The 25,688-nt window shown below is 35.7% G+C and overlaps 1 protein-coding gene across 23 annotated transcripts in view; it reads left to right on the top strand.

Annotated features, from left to right (window-relative positions):
* The window catches only part of SYNE1 (spectrin repeat containing nuclear envelope protein 1), a 291,288-nt gene that overhangs the window by 79,853 nt on the left and 185,747 nt on the right, over positions 1-25,688 (top strand). For 22 of the 23 annotated variants that reach the window (XM_064413327.1, XM_064413326.1, XM_064413343.1 and 19 more), the window contains 16 exons: positions 2,852-2,964; positions 3,492-3,660; positions 7,214-7,310; positions 8,667-8,869; positions 12,481-12,645; positions 14,121-14,273; positions 14,715-14,858; positions 15,183-15,356; positions 16,402-16,560; positions 18,535-18,699; positions 19,274-19,408; positions 20,234-20,392; positions 20,629-20,837; positions 21,111-21,219; positions 22,466-22,630; positions 24,572-24,739. In XM_064413327.1, the coding sequence (XP_064269397.1) occupies positions 2,852-2,964; positions 3,492-3,660; positions 7,214-7,310; positions 8,667-8,869; positions 12,481-12,645; positions 14,121-14,273; positions 14,715-14,858; positions 15,183-15,356; positions 16,402-16,560; positions 18,535-18,699; positions 19,274-19,408; positions 20,234-20,392; positions 20,629-20,837; positions 21,111-21,219; positions 22,466-22,630; positions 24,572-24,739 (2,487 nt within the window). Of the gene's footprint in view, positions 1-2,159; positions 2,315-2,851; positions 2,965-3,491; positions 3,661-7,213; positions 7,311-8,666; positions 8,870-12,480; positions 12,646-14,120; positions 14,274-14,714; positions 14,859-15,182; positions 15,357-16,401; positions 16,561-18,534; positions 18,700-19,273; positions 19,409-20,233; positions 20,393-20,628; positions 20,838-21,110; positions 21,220-22,465; positions 22,631-24,571; positions 24,740-25,688 lie in introns of those variants that run through there. The other variant, XM_064413341.1, reaches the window with a different exon arrangement.

Raw genomic sequence — 25,688 nt, 5'->3', positions numbered from 1 at the left:
TGTGACATCTGTGTATCTTGCAACCAATATTCAGATTTCAGAATTGCTTTCAAATGTTTTTCCTTCTCCTACCTGAAGTAGGTCAGGTATTACTATTTTAATTTTTCTATGATAAAATTGTGTAGGGAGCTCATAATATTGGGTGTGTTGTTCAACCAGCATGAACTAATTGGGTGATACAGGAAAAAGGGAATAAATGCACTAACTGTGCTGATAGTCAGTGCAGGTGACATTCGTGGGGGAGAGAAACTGAGAATGAAGTGAATTTTGATAGTGTTGTGATGACAGATAGCAGGATAGCCATCTGTGATGGCAGATAGCGTGCTGTGGTAAACAGGAAATTTTCCAGATGAATGTAAATAATTGTACCATCATTCTTTGCTGAGTCCAAGTTCTCATTTAAAACCAAAATGGTGTGGTTTTTTTTCTGTGGATTTGCATAATATGTGTGAGAAAAATGTGTTGGTGAAAAAATATGCTGGTGAGATGATAAAAGAAACTGAACCAGTAAATGAAAGGGAAAAGATGGGGTAGAGAAAAGCAGTACTTGAGGCTGTATTGTTTTGTATTGCTTTTTTTTCTCCTCTATTACTTCTATATTAAAACATTTTGTAAATTTGTTATTTTTGTGTTTAGGATATGGATAGGGTTTTTTCATCAGAAAGCAATGTTATATCATGAAAAGCTGAGAAGTTTCATGGTCACCTGATTCCTTTTTGTTAGAACAATTGTAGCTCTTCTAACTTGAGTAGTAACTAATGAAATTAAAGAAAAAAAAGTTAAAATCTGTAAGGAAGATACGGTTTTTTCAGGGTCTTGTCTCTTGTAATGCAAAATTTCATTAACTTTTATTTTAAAAAAATTAACAAGTCAAACACTCTTTTGTTCTTAAAATGTGAACACTGTAGACCTCCTTTTGATACATTCATAAGAAGTACAAAAGAGTGTGCCCTAAACTGTTTTTATTTGCATCAGAAATGCTGTGGTGAGGGATTTCTATGCCAACAAATAAACTTTGATTTAGGTTAATCTGTGCCAGGGGAGTTTTCCCATGGGAGTGGGATGGAAAAAGCTTCAAGAGAAGCATATATTATTATATTTGTTCCTGGAGTTTGTTTTGTTGCTCAGATTTGAATTCATGAATCCGAATGTGCTACTGAATAGTACCAGAAATGTATTCATGTATTTTTTTCAGTCCTTGTTTCCTTGCTGCCTTCTAGTTTGTTTGTTTGTTTGGATTTGTTCAGATGACATCATTGCTTCCTTTTCATCTTTGTCTCATCTGACAATGGGTTATTTTAGTGAACTTTATAGCTTATGGCCTAATTGAATTTAGTACAAAATGTACAAGGTTATTTGGACAAACCTTGTGAGATCAGGCAAGCACCTATGCTTATTTTAGTTGCTATTGCTACCAAGATCCAGGAATTAAGGACAGTGTCTGTGCTTGTTGTGGGTCATTTCCCAGAGCAGGATTTCATTTTATGAGGATGCTGCATGTAAGTTTTCATGGGCTTCCTGTTGGTGTTGGAATGGAACTACTGTGATTTGTTTTGACTCACCAGTTAGGGGTGCATGTTAGGGGCATCTCTTTGCATCATTTGCATCCCTTGTATAGCAAGGTCTCAAATGTAGGTGAGATATTTGATCCAAGTCTTTCCTTTATGTGAGACTATGTCAGTCACAGGAGTTTTCACCATGGTAAAATCAGCACATCACCTGCATCTGAGAAAGCCTAGCTCGTTTCTCTTCACAGCAAGGTGTTGGCTGAAGCAGAAAACAATGAAAACCCAGGCAGGTTGATGGGGATGGGGCCATTTGGTGAGCTGAGCCAGAGAATTTCCACTGATTCCTCCTGTGCAAACACTGAGAATTGGCTGGGGAGAAGCCCTTCCTTGGCACGTAGGAATAAACACATATGTAGGATCTGTACAGAAGCCTGCATTTTGTTCCCTGAGGTGAGAAAGGGGGAACCTTTGTGCAATCTTCTTTGCTAGCAGGCTTCTGAGCACCTTGTGCTAGCAGCTGTCTGTCTGCAGTAAAAAACCCCCACCATTCTGTGCCCTCTCAGCCGTTCTCTGGGGACTTGACGTGTTACTGCTAGCAGTATCTCTTCAAAGACTGCTGCCAGTCATTCATTTCAATGTGTAATCTCCAGGAAGCCGTTGGAAGCGGTGTTGCTTAGTTACAGTTGGAGTGTGCTCTGCTGTAGGGCTTTCACTGGTACAGTTCAGATCGCAGGAATACGGGTCGGGTACCACATTCCGCAGCCGCTCGTGCAGTACTGAGACAGCCACCCTGAAGTCTTTTGATGGTGAGAGAGTGAAAAGTTTACTAAATACGGAATATGTACTTAGAGAAGGAGCTATAGATCTTCTTCCTATATATAGTAGAGCAGATTAGTTGCTTAAAATTTCAGTCTATACTTAGCAAAGGTTAGTATCTGTTACAAAGATTTAAAGAGTAAATTTAGGAGGATTATGCTTTTGGGATGTTAGCATATTGGCAGACTGAATTTCAGAGATTATTTAATACAGTTAAGGGTTCTTGTTTTGTTAAACCTTTTGCAGTGTATCCTGTTTTAAAATCTTTCATAATTGTTCATCATGTCTGTAACAGAGCTTCACATAAGGGGGTTCCCTGTGTAAAAGTTCTAGTTGATGTAAATGCTTATGTGGTATGCATTAGCTTGCATGGAAATGTGAGAGCACGATCAAATAGTTAACTATATTGAGTCATCAGAGCCGGCTTAAAATTGTGCTTATTAGTTAGATAGCCTACTGTGAGCCTTTTCTCTCCCTCTCCTCCCTCCCCCCACTTTCTCAATATCTCTCTCTTAAAATCCATTCAGGATCTGCTGAAAAACATAGATGGTCACAAAAAGGCGTTCCATGAGATCCACAGGACCAGGTCTGTTAATGGCGTGCCTGTTCCACATGACCAGTTAGAGGATATGGCAGACAGGTAAGGCTTTCAATCTGAAATGAAAAGCTTCTGTGCATGAAGAGGAGCCTGTTTGCTTTTTCATCTGTTCATGCAGAGATCACTGTCTAGTTATATTTCTCAGTGGCAAACTGAGATGGATGGAAAAACCTCCTAGAATATATACAACAATATACTGAAAAACCTGATGCTTTTAAGATTGATGAGAATCAAAATAAGCAATATATTTTGGATGGGAATACTTTTTTTATACTGATTCTGTTATTACTTGTCCCTGGAAGAAATGTTATATAACAGCCATGCATGTGAAAAAAAGAAAAATGACTTTGCAAAACTTAGAAACAGAAGTGAAATTATGTTTTCTACGATTAAAAAGAAATGGAATTAGTTTCTTGTTCAAGAGCAGTCATCAGAATATCATCACACATAATTAAATGTTTGTAGACTCTAAATGAGGTGAAAGATTAGAAAAATGTCTGAACTGCTTTCAGTCTCTTCTGCAAAAATGAATATTGCTGTATTTTACTATACTGTGATTCATTTTATAGGTTTAATTTTGTTGTCTCTTCATCTGAGCTCCATCTGTTGAAGATGGAGTTTCTGGAACTGAAGTACCGTCTACTGTCACTCTTAGTCTTTGCAGAATCAAAGTTAAAATCATGGATTATCAAATACGGAAGGCGAGAGTCTGTGGAACTGCTTCTTCAAAATTATATTGTAAGTTGGGGTTGTCTTTATAACCATTTTTGAAATTTTCATATTTAAGTTTGCTAGAATTGTATAAAGTAACAGAAACTGTATAAAATAACAGAAACATATCAAATTTGTCAGTCATCAACTTTATGACTGCATTCCTATGGAATATGTCTTCAGAGATGAATCTGTCTTCCCCATGGAGGAGCTTTAGTCAAAAGGGTAAAAGTAAAAATCATTGTCTCTGTATAATTTTTTGAAAAAGAGAAATATTATTCCAGCTGCTGTCCAGTGATTAATTTAGCAAGCACATCTGGAAGTTCCAAATCCTACATTTTTGCTTCCTTTTTGCAGCAATTCCAAAGAAGTTAATTTCATCTTCTTTTACACCTGGATAGAGGCACTTTATAGTGACTATACACAGTGTAAGGGTTAAAGACAGAGGACGCTTTTGGCATGCATTCACACACAGTATTTTTAGAATCTTCCAAAAGATTAATAAAAAAAAAAATGTTATTTTACCTTCATATATTTCTTTAGTATAATATACCTATAGGGGAGTAATTTTCTTCTTTTAAGAATGATTTTTCTTTTCCTACTCAGGATTAGTATATGAATCCCTTTTTTAAATTTCTATTCTGGAAAGAGTTTGCTCCAGCTCTGCATCAGCCATTTACAATGCTGAGGAACAGAAACCATTGACTTACAAGTGTTCATTGATAAATTCTGTTTCAGTGTTACGCTGCTACATCTTTTTAAATTCACACGTGCAGTGCCAAGTGTAGGTAGAATGACAGTACTGCTGCACTTCTACATTAGGGCATGAAGGATTCTGTCAAAAGCTGGGTTGGTCTAAATATGTTTTTCCCTTCTATTTAATCCATATGGGGGAACTTGCACACAAAAATTAAGTCTGAAAAGGACTAATACAGTTACAGATCCATTCAGAGCCAGGTCAATGAGCAGAGAAAATTATTGATGTCCCCACTTCTTTGAAAAGAAAATGTCAAACTCAGTGCAATTTGGTTGAAATTCTCACTCTTCAGAGTGTTTAAACTTCAGCAGTTAGGGATACACAAAAATTCAGGAGTCAGTTAAACTTCTTTTATAGATAAACTTTACAAAATTCAGATAATTCCTTGAATTAACTTAGTTTGCTGGAGTGATGTGCACTAACTAGGATGGTAGTCCATTTTTTTACTCTCTAAGACTGTAAAAAGAACTACTAGAAGGTGACGAAGGAAATAATAAAAAAGTGCATAGCTTGAATTTTCAGGGTTTTTTAGTAACTTTCTTTTTTTTTCCTTTAAAAGGAACATGAAGTTATTAACTTGTATATTGGTTTGCAATTGTCTTGATTATTTTTATAATTCAGACCACTGATGCTGAGGTGATCTTTAGGAAGGAAGATGCTTCCTTGCATTATTTTTGAAACTATATAACATCAAAATGAGGAAATCAGGAGAGGAAGATAAATCTCATTTTCACTCTTGAAATGGCCTTGACTTCTGCTCCTTCAAGACATGATGGAAAGAGAATTGATGTATTTTGGCTTATTTGGGACCAGTTTTCTAGGACTGAGGGACCTGTGTTACTCTTCCAGTATATTAGGAGTCTTACATAGGAAAGCTGTAGTCAGTACCTTATAGTCAGAGTGATTATATTAGCAGGAGATAAAAATGTAAGTATGTTTGTCTGCCAAAACAGACTGGGGAATGTCAGCATTCTAGGAACATGCGTAATTAGGATCTCTATAGAACATATGCCTGGAAAATATTTACATACTGTAGCTTAAAAATAAAAGTGGTGATTTTTACTTAATCTTAACATCTTTTCACCCTGTCATACACCATCTTAACATCATCTGTCATACACCAGAAGTAAAGGTGAGCACACACTGTACACCATCAACCTGAATAATAAACTGTACCAAATTCCACTGAAATGGAGATACTAGGTACAGTTATCCATGGATTTTAACCCATGGAACTGTGTTGTAGCACTGCTGTGTTAGCACTTTTTTAGCATCATATGCTACACTGGTTTGAGAAAGCTGCTAATTTTCTTCAAGGAGTCTTGTCAGATGGTAGACAGTATCAATCAGTAAAATGTCTTTATTTAATTTTTGGAAATAGTTCAGATAGCTCTTGGTATCAGTGTTATATAATTTTTTTTCTCTTTCATCTGAAGTCTTGGAGGTTTTGGTTCAGGTTAAAATGTCTGCATGGGTTTGGCAAAGGTGAAATCATGAGTCTGTCATACAATTCATGATAAAACCTGTAGGTTTTCATACATGGCAGATTTTGTTTTAACAGAAGAACAGAGAAAAATGGTGATTGTTCTTGACTTCTAGTTTCCTTAGTTATAAACACAGTTCTAAATTATCTACTAGATACCTGTTGTAACCTGACATAGCAACTGTCAAAGGTTTTAAATAGAAGGGTTTTAGATATATACTGGCAGAATTATTTTTAAGTGCTTTTTTCATGTTATATAATATGGGTTTATGAACACACAAGATCTGATTCTCCTGCTCAAAGTACATTGAAGATGGACTTCATTTGAAACCTGGTTTAATCAAAATCACACTTGCCTGATTTTGTCTGTTCTAGCATTCCAAAGCTTGTACAGACATATGTGGGGTATGCATTCCTTAATTTTGTAATCTGTAGCTGAGGAGGGGTGAGATGTAACTTATAAATTACAGAACCATTCCCAACGCTACCTTTCCCTTCCTCTTTTAACACTGCTAATGCTAGATATAATGTGCTTGCATAATGTAGAGCTGTAATTCTGTATTGCACTTAAAGGAAATAACATTTCTGAAGGACATGTAAGAAAAGGTCACTTTAATTTGCCATAAGGGATGAGGAGGCATAAATGTCAGAGGCATATCTTTTTTACCAAAATATTTCCAGATAATTTATTCATCGCACTATAACACATCACAGAGCTAAACCATCACTCACAAAGGAACAGCACTGTGTCACACTTTGGAAAAGCAGCAGTGTTTCTTTTTGTGCAGTGTTTCCGTGATCTTAATTTTTGGCAGTTGCAAAGGAGGTAAAGAAAAATTGAAGAATAAAGCAAAGTTTTTCATCTATTAAGGTGTAATTGCAAAGGCTTAGTACAGGAACAATTGGATTTGATTTTTGTGGTGCTATATATGAAGAAAAATTTCTGTTTTATTAAAATTATTTCACTTAGTTTTGAGTGTAAAACAGTTTTCATTAAATAACTTGTTAGTTACTCAGTTTCTGTATATGCTAAGTTTCATATGCTAGTGATTTCCAGCAAGACAGCAAATAAGAAAATTTCAAATAACCTTTCCACGTGGAAAGTAAATAAATCTCTACTTAAAATAATATACTCTGCTCTACCATTCAGTTGAAAAGATGACATTTGTATTCTGTTTTATAATTATGGTATTAAAATATTTTATAATGATGAAAATATGAATGGAGGAGTAATGAAGTTAAATGTTGTCACCAATGTCCTGATGTAATTTTATATAAATTATTGCTAATCCTAATACCCATCTTTATTTTATCTGTTACAATGCTTTTTTTCTTTTCAGTCTGTTATTGAAAATAGTAAGTTCTTTGAGCAGTATGAAGTTACCTACCAGATCTTGAAACGAGCAGCTGAAATGTATGCCAAAGCAAATGGCTCAGGTAAATGTCTATATTTCTTTTGTCACTAGCATGTAGACACCTGGACCAGAGCAGGCTGCTGCTTCTGAATCTCCAGAGGAGGGAGGAGATCATGTTCAGACTTCCTGCTGGGAAAAGCCCATTGGCCGTGCTAACTCTTGGATTATTTCAGTGTTGTTAATTTGGGATAAAAAATTGTGACAGAAACCAAATTAGGAGTAGGGAAAATCGTGTTATAGTGCCTGGAAATGCTCCCTGGCTTCCCTTAATTTAAAAGAAAAAGGCAACTGGGAGTTGGTCCCACTATTGTAGTTGCAAAATCGTCCCTTGGTTTATTGGAGGTTCTTCATTAAGTGTGAAAACCTGCAAGAGGAACTCAAATGGTAATTGCAGTATGGACATACATGAAAAAAAATGTATAGCTGATTCAACAGCTGCCTCCTGTCATTCTTGAATACTGCTGAGTTCAGTGAGGATTCGAGGGGAGTATTTGACCTAGATAATTACAGACATGAGATCACTTTAATCTGTAGCACAATAATGTCTTTGGAGGATTGTTGCATCTTCTGCTAAGGTGGGGGGGAGAAAATGGATACCTTTGTTTGTTGTGAAATTTAAATTGATAGTGATAACCAAATTTTACAAAAGTAAGCATTTTTTCAAGGTATTCTTAAAAAGAACAAAAGTCACAGATTTATTCAATGCTATTAATAAAATCCAGTAGCAAATTCTTTCCTAAAGAAAAAATACTAACATGTATGAAATCAGCAATAGCAGTTCAAATTAGCTAAAAACTCTTTAAAACAAACATATTCTGAATATTTTGTGAAGTCTTAGCATTTTCTTGCCCTTTTTTTCTTCTCTCTGTTTGTTTTCCACTGGAATGAGGACACATTTTTTTTCTTTCTTGCCATGTGGAAAATGCTAAAAGTTAAATGGGAAAAATTAGCAGCAGTTTGGTTTCAAAGTCAATGGCAGAAAGATCAGAATTTCATTCCATACTTTTCAATGTAGACATAATATGTGTTTTTATATTATGCAGCTCTCATTTTCTGCTATTTTTAAGTCAAGCCTGTCTCTTGATTTCTTTTATTGCAGATTTGAAATGGACACCACACACAATATGCAGTGTTACTGTTTCAATTTAGCACTCATTTTATGTACTTTCCTAAGCCTTTAATTCACGCATTTAATTTCTCAGTCATGATCTTGTGCTAAAATTGGGCTAAGAACTGAACATTCGTATATAAAAGCCTACTGAAGTAGAAGTTACAGTAAAATAACATTCCCTGATGACAGTGAATAAGCGTGATATAAAGTTAATCTTTACAGAAATGGTAATGAAACAAAATAATCAATGTCTTTCCTGTATCTCAGTGGAAGAAGTTGAGAATGTGATGAAATTCATGAGTGACACCACAGCTCAGTGGAGGAACCTCTCAGTAGAGGTGAGAAGTGTCAGAAGCATGCTGGAAGAGGTAATTGCTAATTGGGACAGATACAGCAGCACTGTGGCAGGTCTACAAGCTTGGCTTGAAGATGCTGAAAAAATGCTGAATCAGCCTGAACATTCCAAAAAGGTATGCACTAGTAGCATATTCATATGGCTGTTTTGTAAATTGTGGAAACACTGGGGTTTTTTTCTGTATTTGCTTAAGTTTTGCTCAGATTTCGACATCCTGTCTTCATTCAACATAGGAGTTTCAGTGTTTGCTTATATAACATCTAGAGAAAAATATATCTATACAAATACATATATACACAATGGAGAAAGCCTCATCTGTGGTACCATGGCTAGAGGCATCTTTGCCATGAATATAGGGCAGCAGTATTGCTCAGAGGTAGGAATGTTGCATGATTCATTCAAAGGCAAATACAGCTCTTAGCACCAAAGTGAGTAATCATGGACTACCTATAAAGACATTTCCACTGATTTTTCTAGGTGACACATTTCAGTACTCATTACCTTTAAAGAGCAGTATTATTAGTATGTGCTGTTATATTTGGTGGCTGATTAATTAACCCATTTCCCTGGCATTTAAGAAATCTTTTTGACAATTGATTTTGGGGATCTGAAGTTATAAAGATAGTTCTTCTGGTTTTGGTTTGGTTTTTTTTTTCTGTTGTAATGTTAGAGTACTGAAGCACTGGGATTTAAGTTTGTAAACCTTCAATAATAACCTGGAATGATTTGAATATTCCTGTGTTTATTAAGTGCTGAATTTGCAGCTGATCCCAAAGTAGCAGCTATGTAGCTCTTAACACTAAAGTCGGGTTCTCATGGGCTGTAAGATGGCAAACTGATATCAGGTCAGGAATGAGTTTTTTAATTTAATGTTACATTAAAAAAACCCGTATATGTTCTTTTAAAGTTTGTTAGTTTAAGCAGATGGAAATTAATGGAATACACTTTTTCAATAAAAATAAACCACTGAAAAAGCCAGTCTGGATAACATAGATTCAAACAATTACTACTGGGCAAGAAGGATGCCTTCTGCTGATCAGGGTGATCTTAGATCCTGGTGTATGTTTTATGTAACTGGACAATGATTAAAATGAAATATTCTTAAATCCATGTTTATGAATAAAATCAAAACATTTAATTTTCTGACTAGATGTATAACTTAATCTTCAAAGATTTTCAAAGCAGAAAATACCCATACAGTGTATGCTTGATTTTGGTTTCTAACATAAATCCAAAAAGTCATTCTTTTCATTCTCATATATGATTTCAAAAATTTCAAGAAATCTTGTTGAAAACCTTAGACATGAAACTTTAGTCTTCCCAAAATGCAAATTTTTTCTTAAAAATACATTGGCTCAAACCTGTTAAAGGTTACTGAGTGGTAGCATCTGTCTGTAGACTGAGAACATATTTTAAAAGTTACTTCTACTTTTAATCTTGATTTAAGCTCTCCACAGCAATAATGTTCACTTAGTTCCAAGGATAGGTTTGATTTAGCAGTTTTGATATTTGATTATTAAAACCAAAATAAATTCTTATAGTGGTTTGTAAAATTAATAGTCTTACAGCCATGAAGAAAAACATCTGGAATACCAGGTGAAAGATGATAACTATTGTTTGGGATATGGTGTCAAACATTTTTAAACATTTCAAAATATTTTTTCTGTAAACCCACAAAGATATCAGTATTATGATACAAAGTTGCCCATTTCCAGACCTTACTTATATTACTTAAATACAGGATATTCTATCCTAGGCAAAGAATGCGGTAGCCCTTCATCATGCTGTCATGATTTCTTCTTCTTCTCTCCATTATCTCTGTAGCATTTCCAGACCAGCATGTTTGATTTGGAAAAGCAAGTAGCCTGTTGACTTTCTTGTTGGCTTCAGTTTTCAGAAACCTTACTGTGAACCTGTAACACTGAAGACCTTGCAAAAAAAATATGAATATGCGCTTGGATTTTTCAAACGGTTCCTTCTACAGTTCATTTGTTTACTTCCAGGACCTCTTTCCATAATTTCATTCTAACTGCACCCTCCTACACTTTTCTCACACAGCTGTATCCAAAAGGTTTTAGAGAGCTTCTAGATCTCATGTGGTGACTTCCTTAAAAAGAGCTGCATTGTTTGAGTTGAGAATGAGATGTGCTTCCAGTATCTTCCAAACTTGTTTAAATTTAACGCGTCTTAGGTTGGCTTCTGAGATGGAGAGCCTCTCCTGCCAAGTCTGAGAAGGTGATGGTTTGTGGGAATAAGTGTGCAGAAACAAGGATATGAGTAGTTTACTCCACGTTCTTTTTTCTCCTTGTACTCTAATGACCCAGACCATTGGAAAGCTGACCAGTGCAGATTCAGTAATATTTATTTCTTTTGGATGTGCTCATAAAGGTTAGCCTTTATACAAAGCAAGGGGATTGCTCCACTGCAAGTGGAAAAAGGTTCAAACTGCAGATGCAGTTTACTAAGCTGATTAAATTTATTCACTGATACATCAGTACAGAGCACCTGAATCCTATTGATCTCAGCTTTAAGGAACTGAAACAGTGTGTGTTGTTCAATTATCTCTTCAGGATATTTGACCAGTATACAACCACTTGACTTTTCCTTTACAGTTGCATCTGAACTTCTTTTATAGGTGGATGAGTTTTGACAAATACAGTTTCAGAACTGTAGCTCTGAAACTTGGGATGGCTGACAGTGTGGTTGGATAGGAATTTTTCTCATGTACCATTGAGTAAAGGATTGTATTGGACTGTCATGTGGAAGGTGAATGGTTTTGGAATTATAGGGTAGATTGATAGTCATAAACAAAATGGATCACTGCCCCCTTCCTAAATCCTGAGGATCAGGTGGCTTGAATCCTTCTGATTACTCCTTCTCCCCTGAAGGAAGGCACCCTTATGACCCAGTGTGTTTGGAACAGACTGTGCCATTCATTGAACTGTGCATTGTTTGGGAGAAGGGTAGCAGGGACAAGAAAACCATGTCAGAGAAGATGTGGACAATCATGAGACGGTGCTTGAGTACTGTTGTTTACAGATATAGGTGGAGTCATAAAGCCCAGAGATACCTGCCTTAGGAACAATTGCCCATTGTCTGGAACAGAGAAGAGGAGGGAATTGGTCTTTGTCTTCTCTACCAGTTTATGTGCACGTACCTACCTACAAGATGTATACTGTCTATGGGGCTGTCTCAGTGAGGGGGACAAAATCACTGACAGCCATCTCTTTCCCCCCTGTGCTCACCTGCTCTGAGATAGGAGGAAGGAGTGATAATAAAAAAATCAGTCTTCACAGGTCTTCTGAGAGGCCAGACCTTGCAAAGCTGCATGTGGTTCACAGCAGGGGAGGGACCTCTCCACAGGCTGTATATGGCTGGGTTGCTATCAGCCCACACTGTTTAAGGACAACACAGAAAATACTTAAGCCCTAACAGCATTTTTAATTATGGAGTTTTCTCTTAAGGAGGAATTTCATCAGTTTAACTGAAGCCACTCACTGGAGTAAAATGAGCTGTAAGTAAACTGGCAGTAATTTTTAATTCCACAGGTTATATTCACAAAAATTAAAATTTTGTTATGGCATATTTGATGGGAAGAGCATCAGAGGATAATTGTTCAACGAGTTTTTATCAAGTCATGAGTGGGTGATTAAATTTTAGTTTTATGATTTAAGATAAAGACTAATTGAAAAGGTTTTGGAACTGTGTTTTTATTTTCGTCCTCAGGATTTCTTCCGGCACTTACCTCATTGGATCCAACAGCACACAGCCATGAATGATGCTGGTAATTTTCTAATTGAAACATGTGATGAGACCATTTCCAGAGATCTTAAACAACAGCTTCTGTTGCTAAATGGAAGATGGAGAGAATTGTTTATGCAAGTTAAGCAGGTAAGAGATTTTGCCCTTGTTATTTTAAAATATTTACTTTGTCATTTTCAGGCAACCAGGACAGATTGCCCTGTTAACAGGACTACAGGACAGCTTTCTAAAGTGCCTAACTGTCCATCAGTATTTAATTAGAAATTACTCCCTGACAGTAATTTATTGTATTTGGGCTCTTCTTTTATTTACCTTTTTGGTTATACAGCTATTTGGGGACTGGTGAGGGAAAATTTTCAGCTAGAATAAGCTGTAGTTTTTCATCAGTCACTTGTCTTGACACAGTGAATGTTGTTTATACATAACTTCTACTGTTCTATGAAGAAAATGAATGGTTTTCAGTGCCTATTCCTACTGTAAAAGCCCTGTAAAGCTAAAGAGTGAAAATGGTGAAAATTATTATTTTCACTACTCTTTGATAAAATTTTCTACTGTAACCATAAGCAGGGACAATAATTAATTTATTAACTAAATTTTTTCCCCATTTTGGTCAGACTTTGCTTCTATCTTGACTACAGGCAGGCTCTGATTGTAAACTAATAAACCTACCCTTTACTCAAGTAAGAGATTCATCTGATACGAAAAGAATTGTGATTTCTATATTTCCTCTTTAAAAATCAAAGAGAAGATGTGATCTTAATTACACAGAACTATTTCACACCTCACAAACATGTTAGAAAATATCTTTGTTCTAGTCAATATACATCTATCAATATTGTCTTCTTTCTGTGATTTTAAATAGCAGTTGCCTGTTTGAAGGTACTGAATCTGTTTTCTTTACTCTCATTATTATCTCCTATGCAGTCAAGTTAAAAGGAAAAGCAAAAAATGATTGTCTCTCTTCTATTGTAACTTTTCCAGACTGTTGACAAGAATGTTCTCAAGCTTTACTTGCTGATGCTATTTAGGGTGATTCACTGATGTAAATGTCTCTTCCACTACTTATGCAGCTTCTTTCATATGCTGGCTATGTGGGTTTCTTTTTCTCACAGGCTTTTTCACCCTCTCTCTCATGCAGCTCTTTCTACTTTCTAAGGCATGTGTTTCCCCTTCCCCCAGCCAGCATTCCTTTATTAGGATATTCCTTATTCTTTAGCTTTTCTAGGCTTTTCATGTTCTATTCTCTTTGCTGAATTTTCAAAATTGATGTTGTAGGTAGTGAGGAATGAATTGGACTGTTGATTCTAGGATAGAAACAAATGAGTCTGACATTCCCCAGACCTTAAAAGAGGCTGACCTCCTGTATACATGCTGTTAATCATAGCATCATTACTATTGAAATGAATGAAAATTATTAATTTAGATAACTTTCCATTATTGAATGTCATTTTTCTGGCAAACAATTGAACTGAAAACATGCTAATTCTCTTAAATCATTACTTATTTACTAGGTATCTAATTTGGTCTGATTTGGGTTTTTTGTTTTGTTCGGGGGTTTTTGTTTGTTTTTCTTTTTATTTTTTCCTTTACTTTCTGTTTTTTAGTATGCTCGAGCAGATGAAGTGGACAAAATGAGGAAGGAGTATGTGGATGGTGTGGCCCATTTGACAGCTTTTATTGATGGAAGCAATACGAAATTTTCAATCCCTGTAGAAGTGTCCTTTCATGATGTTAAAACGTTTGTGCAAGATTTAGAAGTAAGTGTCTTCCTTTTTTTCTTGCTTCCTCCTTCAAAAGAAAGAAACTTGCGACTATTTAATTCTGATAACATAAAATTATTTCAATATACATTCCTATTATTAACTGGGGGTTTTTACCAGTGGTGCCTTTTTTTTTGGGTATGATTTCAGCTATCTCTAAAGAATATATAGTTGTATTCTATTAGTGACATTTTTAGAGCAAATTTCCAAAACACTGTCTCAGTAGATATTTCTTTCTTTGTAGTTTCAAATTGCATTCAGCTGAGTTGACTGATTCTCTCTGGCTCAGTTTTCATGGATTTGAAATATGGTCCAGTGTTCACTGAAATCATTGATGAAAATAATTTACAATTACAATATATGTCATTCATCATTCTTTTATCTCCTATGAACTCATAAATGCTGTTGTTGAAATATTTTTTTAAACTCTTCTTTCAGAATATCAAGCAGAAATTGCCTGCAATGGAAGCTCAGTACAAAGCAGTTACAAGAACAGTGCAACTTGTTACAAAAGAAGTTTCCCAAGAGGAAGCCAATGAAATGCTGGGAACTGTGACACGGCTCAAAGAGCAGCTGGGCAAGGTTGCAGAATACTTCTTTTTACTACAAATTTTAGACTGTTGAACTAATAAATAGTAGGGTCCTGTACATAAATTCTCACATATATGCATTTGAACACATACATAGTTGTAGCAGTAGATTGATTCAGGGTGGAGAAGGTATGGCTTCTCTGAAGTGCTAAGACTGCCATCCTTAAATTTAATACTCTCTTCATTAACAAGTAATACAAGATCAGAACTATCTTAAAAAAAGAGTAGGTAACAACTATATAAACCTATATGCAGAAAAAGCTGCTATTTATTGAATTTTACAACTGTTTCAATAACTGTTTTTATTGACCAAAAGGTTAAGGAGTATTCCAGTGCCCTGCTGTATGAATGTCAACGTCTGCTGTCTCCACTGGAAGAACTGGAGAAACAAATCACACATTTTTATGAATCTCTTGAAAAAGTAAATGAAATAATTTCTATCCTGGATCCTGAAGCACATCCAACAACTGTTCTTAAACAAAAAGCCCAGGTAAGTTTCAAAAACGTTTTACAAAGGTCTGCTGCCTCTGAGTATTTACTATTACCTTTCTAGGGATTGGGATTGCAAATCTGTAAACTGAGCAGATATTTCTTCATATTCAGTCAACAGATGTAGCCTTATCCTAAAGCCAGCTAGGCATATATAAATAAATTTTAAAAAATTAAACTTGTGTTTTTATCTGGTGTCCTTGGTTTAAATCCAAGAAATAAACATAAGACTTTTTTTTTTTCAATCTAGTGGAAATTGGACTGCAGTACAAGAAATACATTGGATTTTTTTAAGCAGGTCAAAAATCTTGATCAGAAACTTCTCTAAGTTTTCTTGGGCTATTATGGAATTTTCTTAGAGGCTTGGAAAAGTGCTTTATTTCAAATGAATTGCAGTATAACATTAACTTTTCTTCATGGCTAATAAACATTTATCTCTGGAGGAATTCAGGACTAGTCAGAGCTCCCTTGGAAAGTTAAATGAAGAAAAGGATTTTTAAAACTTTTTTTCAGCCTGTACTATTTCATGTGTGTTTTCTTTTTTCTCTTTTTAAAAAAAAATATATATTTCTCATTACCTAATGTGATTTATAGTGAAATCTGAATTCCAAAAGCTGACATGAAGGATTAATTTGTTGAAAGGCAAGGAATGTTGAGATCTCAACCTGCTACTGGGAGCTGTCATTCCTATGTCACTGTTGGTTACTTGCAGTTACACAATAAATATAGAATACTGTAAAATTAAATCACAGAACCATGTATTGACCTACATTCTCTACAGCTACCCAAAGGGCTTGGGTACATGTGTGTATATTGTTTTGTGAATTGCTAGAGATCTATCTGGGTACATTACTTCACATTCAAGGAGAAAATTATGTCATCTGTGTTATTCCGTGTAATATTTTCTGTAGTCTGTTTGCCATGTTCCTTTGGACCTCATCCTTTTTGCCCTTACTATCAAAAAGCATCTTCCTGTTATTTTGCCAAAACTTTTTCATCTTTGTTCTTGGCCAGGGTGGATAGATATATGTTTTTTTTTCTTTCAGGATTTGGTAGCTTATCAAGAAAACTGCAAGAAAGATGTGTCCCTAATTGAGAGAAATAGTCAGAGTATCCTTCAGTGTGTGGCTTCGACTGAAGTGTTAAAGCATTTCCATCAGTCAATATTTCAGAAGAAAGTTACACAGATTCAGATTACTTTTCAGGTAAAAATGCCATACTTTGGTGTATGTTTCTGAAAATTTGTTTGTCTGCAGCTGATCCATCCTACTGTACCTACATTTCATTACTCTGTAGCTACTGTCCTGGGTAGCTCTCCTCTCTGATGTCCAGTTATCAGATAAAGATTTGTCTTTATCAGGTAATAAGGGGTCAGGGAACATGACATGACAGTCATGTTCTCCATGCTCTTATTCAGAGGTGAGCCTGCCACAGAGGAACCAGGGATTTTAACATGACTCAGGGTTCTTTGGATGGGAGAACCTGAAATGCTATTGTTAGGGCTACACTGTTTGCTGTTTCTCCTGACTTTATTATCTTGCTTAATCATTTGCTTCTATATTCCCACACATCCCCTTTCACACAAAGCATGGAAGATGGGAACTTGTGCATATGCTACTATTGCTGGGCTTTATATTTCCTCAGAAAAAGCAGTGGACTGTGAATATAGAAAGCTGCAGAACTGTTTCATTTGATGATGCAAAGATGTGGCCTTTGAACTATATTCCCCCTTACCTGTTATCAGTTATTACTGCTATTTTTGGGGCTGTTCAGCACCAATCTAGCCCCACTCTAATGTGAAATTAGCCATTACACGTGGTGTGATTTTTTGGGGTTGTCTTGTGCAGAGCCATAGATGTACTCAGTGATCTTTGCATGTCCACACTAACTGAGGATTTTCAGTGATTCTCTGACTATCTTTGAGTCAGATTTCTGTATAATGGGTTCTATCACATTTATTTTTAGGTGATTTTTATTCAGTATAAAGCTATCCAGGCTGAATTTTAAACTGCAGAAAATCACCTATCAATAAATAGCTCTCTCTGAGAGGTGAATTTGTGGAGTGTACCTAAAGATAAGTTGTGGTTGATTTATAATGTAGAAATAATTGCTTAAGTTTAGCTTATAGTAGCAAAAGCAGATGCACTTGTAACTTGGTAAATTTACCATGTTCGACATTAATAACTGTTTCTGTAGAGTTGGACTGTGGTTTATCTCTTTTTGTGTTAGAAAATAAACCTAAAAAATAGGGTATAATCATACAAAGTGTGTCAGACCTGAAGTTAAAATATTGGAAACTGGCAGTTTTTCATGTAAAGAATACATCCCTATTGCTATGCGGGTATTTTCATCAGAAAACTTCAAAAATATTTAGCAAGATATTTAAGTTTAGAATTACAGGTTTGATTAGCTAGCTGGGTAAACTCACCAAAATTCCTTATGCTGAGGTTTGTAATCAGTGAGGATGGTGAAGTGGTGTACAGTGAGCAGTGACAAAGTACCTTGCAGCAGTTAAAGTGCTGAGACTGTTCATTTCTCCTGGTAAGTTTTCTTACTTGCTTGTGAAATTGGAGCCACTGGATATTGCAGTGCACGGGGATGGACTAAAAAGCAGACCAATGGAAGAGCTGTGACTAGGGTTGCAAAATGAGGTTTTCAGCAACTAAACCACAAAATTTGCTGTTTTCTAAGCATCTTTGTGCCCAGTTACTTATCTGACATACTGGTGTGATAATCATACAAACCTCTTCCAGGTCAGAAGAACTGTAGCATGGAAAAGGTTGGATCCATGGGTCAAACCATCCTCACTTTGAGTCGTGCTAACATAAGGAGGGAGGTAGTTTGGTACTAGGAAAATTGAAATGGCAAGCTTCTGATTGTACCAGGTGCTCAACATTTGAAAGCAGGCTTTAAGAAAAAAACTCACTAATCAAATGGCAGAGGCATTCTGAAAATATCAGAGACATCTAATCTACTATTTTTTATTTGAATGATGACATTAGCACAGACCTCAATATTAAAAATTGGGAAAATGGGATCATGAGAGGGAGAAGCATGGTGAAAATAATATGTTAAAAGAGTGGAACAAATTAAATGCATGTTTTGTAAGGTCATGGTAAAAGAGAGCAAATAAAACTCAATGTCAAAGTGCCAGCTCATTTTCTTTGCTTGTGACTCAGAATATGGTCAGGAAAGCTGGTGACTGGAGGAAAAACATAGAAGCAAATAGTCGTTTGATGAAGAAGTTTGAGGAGTCTAGAGCAGAACTGGAGAAAGTAATACAGATTGCCAATTGCTGCTTAAAAGAAAAAGGAAATCCTGAAGAGCTTCTCAGGAAACACAGCGTGAGTAAATTCTCTGACATTCCACGTGTAAATCTTTGAGTGAATGACATAAAAGCCTACTTAATTCTAAAATTGGTGTGGATTTCTTGCATGTGTACAAGTTATACAAATCAGATCAAACTACTGTTAATATTGAAAAACAAAAAGGAAAATTTTCAGCTCACTTACTGATGTAAGATTGGATGTAAGCAGCAAGAAGGTGAAAAAAACTAGGGCAAGGTTTTCAGTAGAACCATTGAGAGTTAGAACACTCTGTTTTGACAATCTCACACATCCAATCCAATCTCACTGCTCTTTTTTAGATTAGTATCTGTTTCTGTATTATAACCATAATGTATGCATGTAGCTTTGCAATGTCTTCTGTTTAAAATACTGTCTCAGTGTACTGGCTGAGAATAAATTAATTTGCTGGACTTTAAGTGGCTAGAAATAGTAATTTCCTTTATTCAAACATCAGTTCTTCAATGGAACAGAAATAACATTGAAACTTAGAGAGTGTATTAGGTAACTTCACATTGGCATATCAATATCCAGCTTCATCTTCTCACCTTCTCCCTTTCTGCTTCCACTTCAGGAATTTTTTAACCAGTTGGATCAGAGAGTCCTAAACGCCTTTCTGAAAGCTTGTGATGAACTTACTGATATCCTCCCAGAGCAAGAGCAACACAGCCTGCAGGAAGCTGTGAGGAAACTCCATAGGCAGTGGAAGGTTAGTGAACAACATCTCTGAATATTGTCAATCTAAGTTTTGGAAAGTTTCTGAATCCCCTATATATTGGAAAAAAAAATAAAATGAATGAAAATAAAATAATTTGTATTATTTGGCTTCTCATACAATTGGAAAAAAGTTGGGGGAAAGTATTTTACAATATTAGATACTTCTATACCTACAAATAGCCTCTTGAAAAAGCCCTGTTAAGTAAATTCAAGAAATGTGAGAAATTAATTATGAAACCCTATTTCTCCCCTGCTACATACAGCCATAATGATACTTGTCTTCAGTACAGATGCTAGCATTTTTTCCTTTATGCTGATGTTGGATAATTGCAGTTATTTTCCTGACCAAACAAACAAATTTGTAAGACATCAGGCCATCAGCCTAAATTGTGTCTTCTGCCAAAGACTCTTAACAACTGAACTTTTCTCACCAGCTGTGGAATTTTTCCTGTTACAACATGTTGCTGGTCAAAATTGGAATGATGGATGGGGGGTCTCACTAGCAGGCAGGCAGAAACCTCTGGAAGCAGTTGTGAATACTATTTGATACAGGAAGTATTTGCTATGTCTTACCAAGAATGTAGATGTCTGTAACATGCCTTATACCCATAGAATTTGGTCACAACTTATGATCTTTTGATAAATCTAAGACATTGGTAACAAAGTGAATATTGACAAACCTCTATCTGTTCATGAATATATGTTTTATTTTCTATATTATCAGGTTTTAGACTATTTATTTATAGCAGATTTACACTGAAGTAGTGGGAGTAATGTTTTATCTCTGTGCTTCTTTGTTGCCCCTGTGGGTGTATAGGATCTTCAAACAGAAGCCCCATATCATTTGATCCACTTGAAAATTGAAGTACAGAAAAGCAAGTTCCTGGTGACAGTGGAGGAGTGCAAAGCTGAACTAGCTCGACAGAACAAGGTCTTGTCCAGAGAAGGCAATGAAAGAATGATCAAGGAGCACATGGTATGAGTTCCATGCCTCCAAGGGGGTGTTTACTGAAAAACATTTCAATGTCAGTAATAAACAGAAGTTCTGACTGCCTTTTCAGCCAACAAACTCTTTGTGTCCAGCTTATGACAGATCAATTCTTGAGGTCTTCAACAAAAAAAAATAAAAAAATTAGTAGTTTATGAAAAATATGCTGGATGATTTCTTCCAGTTTGTATTTCTATTGAATTTTTTGCTTTGTCTCCCATCAGTTGTTCTTTGGTGATAAGGGATCTTACCACCTGTGTGAGAAAAGGCTACAACGAATGGAGGAACTGTGCCAGAAACTGCCAGTTTCTGATCCAGTGAGGGGCACATTGGAAAGCAGCCAGCGAATCCTGAAGGATCTGAAATCCCAGATAGACAGCACATACATGAAGCTAACAGAGCACTCGGACACCTGGAAGGGCTACAAGAGCAGGTGTCAGCTCAGTTCCTACCTGGGTCTTGCAGAGCCTTACGGATGGCCACTCCTCTGTGTGTCATCATAGATCACTACCATGGACAAAATGATACTGTGATCTTAGCTTCAAGGAGAAAACTATACTTTGTGTAAATTCCACAAAGTATAGTGGGGCTTCAAGTGGATTTTATACTTTTTTGGTTACACTTAAGAAGTTGTTGTTTTGTGGTGGTATTATTTATCTAACTTTCTTCTTTTTTTTATTTTATATCCTGTGATGTCTTATTTCAGATTTTCTGAATTGGCAAATTGGATTTCATCAACAGAAAGAGAGCTAAAGAAGATAAAGGAAAATGTTAATGATACTGCCAAATACAAGCAGTGTAAAGCATCTGTGGGGGTGAGCCCTTAGCTTGTATTCTAACAAAGCTGTGGCCATTTATACTGGGACTCTGGATAAAATTATTTTCCAATGTAGTGCAACTGTATTACTACAGAGACCACAGTAGCTCTGTTGATTCCTGGTAGTCTTAAAAATATTACCAGGAGAAAGGTGCCTGTTACAGCAAATGTAGCAGAAGTTCTTACTTTTAATAATTTAGAGGGTGACAGGTCCCTTTCCTCCTATATTTAGAATGTTAAAATTATAGGGGAAGATAGAAAAAATATTTGCCCCTCATCTTATTGCATGCAGAGTTAAAAGTGCTGCTCAAAGAAAAGCAAAAATTTCTAGATTGCAGGTTTTCAAATGATCCTGCATTTAATTACTTGTAAGGAAATCTATTATAAAAATTCTCTTCTACCATAGTATAACAGGGAAGGAAAAAATATTCTACCATTCAGTTTTGTACTGGTGACTGATAACAAAGTGATAGAATTGCTGAAGATTGAGTTGATTAGTTAAATTAGTTTTAAGCAATAATTTGTGTCACTTGGGACTCGACCCTTCTTTCTGGTTTTTGTGGTTTTTAAATTTCACATACTAGGAGCACCTACATACTTTAGGTGTTCATGTGAAATTCATGAGCAGGTTATTATGAGTCTAGCTATATGGAAAAGTATTATTAGGATGACCTTGATAAAACTGATAAATCCTTAGCTTAATGGGTGCTTCTGCTTCAAAAAGTCTGATTTACTCATGTAGTTTCACTGCTGCCAACATCTCATCAGCACTGCCACAAAGATAGAAATCAACTAGAGGCTGAAAAAACTACAGGTGGAAAAAAATTAAATAGGAAAAAAATACACTTAACTTTATATTGCTGACTTTGGAAAAATCTGCAATTCAGATTTTAATTGCAACTAAGAAATATGGACAATATATGGAAAATATATATGTGGTACCTTCCCTCTATCTATCTATCTGTAGGTAAAAATGTTTGTGAGGGAAAAGTGTTCCACTACTAGCTAAAGAATAATCTAATTACTAGTGGAGAAAAGTCTGTGAAAGAAGTGCAAAATTCTAGCTATTGACTGAAACAGAATCTGAGACAGGCTATTCAAATAGAAAAATACTACATTTCTAGTGTTTCCAGCTAATGAAAAGTAGTATGTTTATACTACTAATCTTTGAACTGATGCCATGAATGTCAGTTATTGATGTATTTTGTTTATTAGAAGAAAATATGTTTTGATTTTTTCTGCAGGAAATTAGGAAGCATATTCACAAGCATGGAGAAAATCACAGCTGGCTGAAATCTAGACTTGCTGTTTTGACTTCACTTTGTCCTGATTTGGAGGCCAAAGAGACAGAGGATGAGCTGTGCAAACTTTCCAGTGACTTCAAGAGACTTCTAGATTTGCTGGCTGAGGTACAGTATGACAGACACAAGAGCTCTCCACTTAGTGTCACATGGCATGACATCAACCATGGCTTCACAAGCACAAGTTCCCTGCTGTGCTTTTTTAATTAAACTGCAAGCCTTCAGCAAGGAAAAATTAATTTGTACTCCATGGGTAGCAAAGCACTGAGACTACCAGGCAAAAAAAAACCAAAAAAAAACCCCCATTATTCTATTGGATCTTTTCCCTTTGCAGAACTGGAAAGTATCACAGTAAATGGTTCTGCAATCAAAATGTCCATTTTTTGAGGTTTTTTTAAATCAGTTCATAGTGAACATTGTCAAAACCATGTTTTACATCAGCTAGTGGCTATAAAATTTCACTTTAAAAATGATTTATTTATCTTCTGTGCTGAAAAACACGCTACTTGGGGGTTGTTTCTAGCCATTAAGGAAGTGTATCATGCCCTGAACTTGCAGAAAAAGGCTGCAGTTCTCTGAAGTCTGAATGAAAAGGAGATAATGTAATTGCAGAAATCATGGGAAATTTCTAACTCATAACAAGCAAAACCTCTCAGAAACACTGAACCCTTGAGTTCTGTGGGCTCTCAGGGAACTTTCTGCTTCACTGTTTATACAGTTAAAAGAAAAATCAGGTGAAACAGAGTGTCTTGCACATAAAAGGTGGAATAGACCCACTTAAAAGCCAAAAAAGAGTTCAGGAAAGAGAAAGATTTCATACTTCAGGATTTCACTGTTGAAGTCAGTTCTTGTGGAGGGCTTATAGGGGTTTCAAATGTATAGAATTCCTATGTATTTACTGAAAATTCTCTAAACTTCTATGGTTTGAAAGCTCTTTGTAAAGTTTGGGCTAGAAATGTAATTTCCACCTGACTGCAAAAAGCTTAAATTACTGCCTTTTTTTTATTTTTAGTTTTTTGGGGGGTGATTTTTGGAGTTAAATCACTTGGTTTTTGTTTCCTCTAAATTTACATAAACTAAATGTAAATTAATGAGAATAACTTAATAAGGGTAATATAAGAAAATACTTGGTTTGAATCTAAAAGCATAATCTAAATGGCACTCTGTATTATAGTTAAGCAACTACTGATTCTTAGATGTCAGAATACTATTTATAAAGCTTGTTAATCAGATGGATGGGACTGTTTAGGCAAGGACTGATACTGGGCATTGCCAGAGTTCAGCAATAGTTTTGGAGACTAAAGCCTAGATATTTATATAGCAGGAAATTAAATGGCTTGAGTTCAAATGACTCTCCAAAGTAAAAAGAGAAGGAAAGGAACAGAAAAAAGAAAAGGAAAAGGATCTGGAATTGTTTATTATTAAAACCCTAAAACACAGGAATTACATGAGGAACAGAGCCTGAGAGTCAGCTACATCTATTTAGCTGAAGCACACAAATAAAGACCCTTCTGGTGTGCTTAATGGATAAACCTTTTTCTTTATAATATATTGCAAGCTGAGACTGGATGCTGCAGCACATGCACATTGTGGTCCATAAAACCAGGGTAATTCAGCACTTCAATGAATTCATGATTTGCCAAAATACTGCTCAAGACAGAGCAAATGGCAGCAAATTTTTTTGTGTGTGTGTGTTATGTAGTGCAGGTGTTTTGGAAACTGGGTCAGCCTGCAAGGATATGGGAGGAGAGTGTGTGTTTTCTAAGTGATCACCAGTAAGTAGCTGTCACAGCTGTCACACAGGTAGCTATTTGTCCTGTGGCAGTGTAACAGGGAGTATGTTTGAACAAGGCAGAGGTCTCCCCAGTCACATTTTAAGTCTAAAGACATCTTTTCAGTGTAAAGTTAAAGGTGTCAAAAATGCTGGAGATAAAAATGGTTTAAATATAAAAAAACCTGTATTTTTAAAAAGGTATTGAAAATATAAATGTACCCTTAAAATATAGATGTCTTTCAACTTGAAATACTTAAAGTTATCTGTGATGTTAGATTGAAAATACCTTAGGTGCTGTTGGAGACTGTGTCCAGTACAAAGAAGAAGTTAAAAGCGCAATTGAAGAGTTGATCAACAACTCTAAAGAAGTTCAAGCAGAGGCTGAAAAGATCCTGGATACAGAAAGTTTATTACAAGCTCAGCAACTACTGCTTCATCATCAGGTAGGGCAACTACTCATGTCCATATCCAATTTTTTTAAAAGACTAATTTATGTAATTACAAAATTTTGTTACATCTATTAATATAAGACTTTGTAGTTAAACTTGAAAGAGTTATAAAGGAAACAGGCCTATATGGCCTAGAATTGATTTCTTTTAGTGAAAAATGTTTTCAGTATCTTTTAAATGTTAATTGTCAAGTTTTACTTCACATGGGATTTTGGGACACAAAACACTGAAAAACAAACTTTATTCACTTTAAATTTTGGTTGAGTGTACTCGGCAGATGTGTAGGCTCTCCCGTTTTACTTTTTTATAGCTTGAGTTTCAGATTCAATCATGGTAAATGGGGCACAATTCTGGCTTCGGAAATTTCTCTATTTTAGCAGTTTGATGTGGCCCCAACTCTAAATATGGGAGGGGAGGTGTTGCCTTAGCCTCATTTCCTTCTCTGGATAGCTATTTTTTCTCTCAGATGGGCCTCCATTCTGTAGGAGTAGAACAGGAGGTTTTTAATGCACTGATAATGGATCAAAATGTCTACAGGCTACAATTATAATCAATGGTATGGCTTGCATACACCAAGAATCATGGCTTTTAATGCCAAATATGGGAAAATAACTTTTTGGGCTGGTCAAAGCTAATGAGAATAGGAATCATTTACTGCCAATGCTTGGGCATTATTTAAGTTTTTTATATGAACATCTATTTCTGTGGAGTCAGATAGAAAAGTGTCTGACCAATTACTACTAAGTCTTACCTGTGTCTTATCTAAACTCTTTGGTGTTTATAAGCACTATTGTATGTTAGAGTTTGTGTTCTTTCTTCAAGTGCTCTACATGCCTTATCCATTTTAGGAGAGGTAGTAGAAACTCCTTGAGCTCTTTTTCTTGTGGTATGGAGTCTACCAAGGCAGAAATAGATTTTTGCACAGACCTGAAGGTACCCAGAA

This window comes from Passer domesticus, chromosome 3, assembly GCF_036417665.1.
Source record: "Passer domesticus isolate bPasDom1 chromosome 3, bPasDom1.hap1, whole genome shotgun sequence".
In the NCBI taxonomy this organism is placed as follows: Eukaryota; Metazoa; Chordata; class Aves; order Passeriformes; family Passeridae; genus Passer; species Passer domesticus.
The sequence above is the reverse complement of the archived record's forward strand: the minus strand, read 5'-3'. Positions and strand labels throughout refer to the sequence as shown.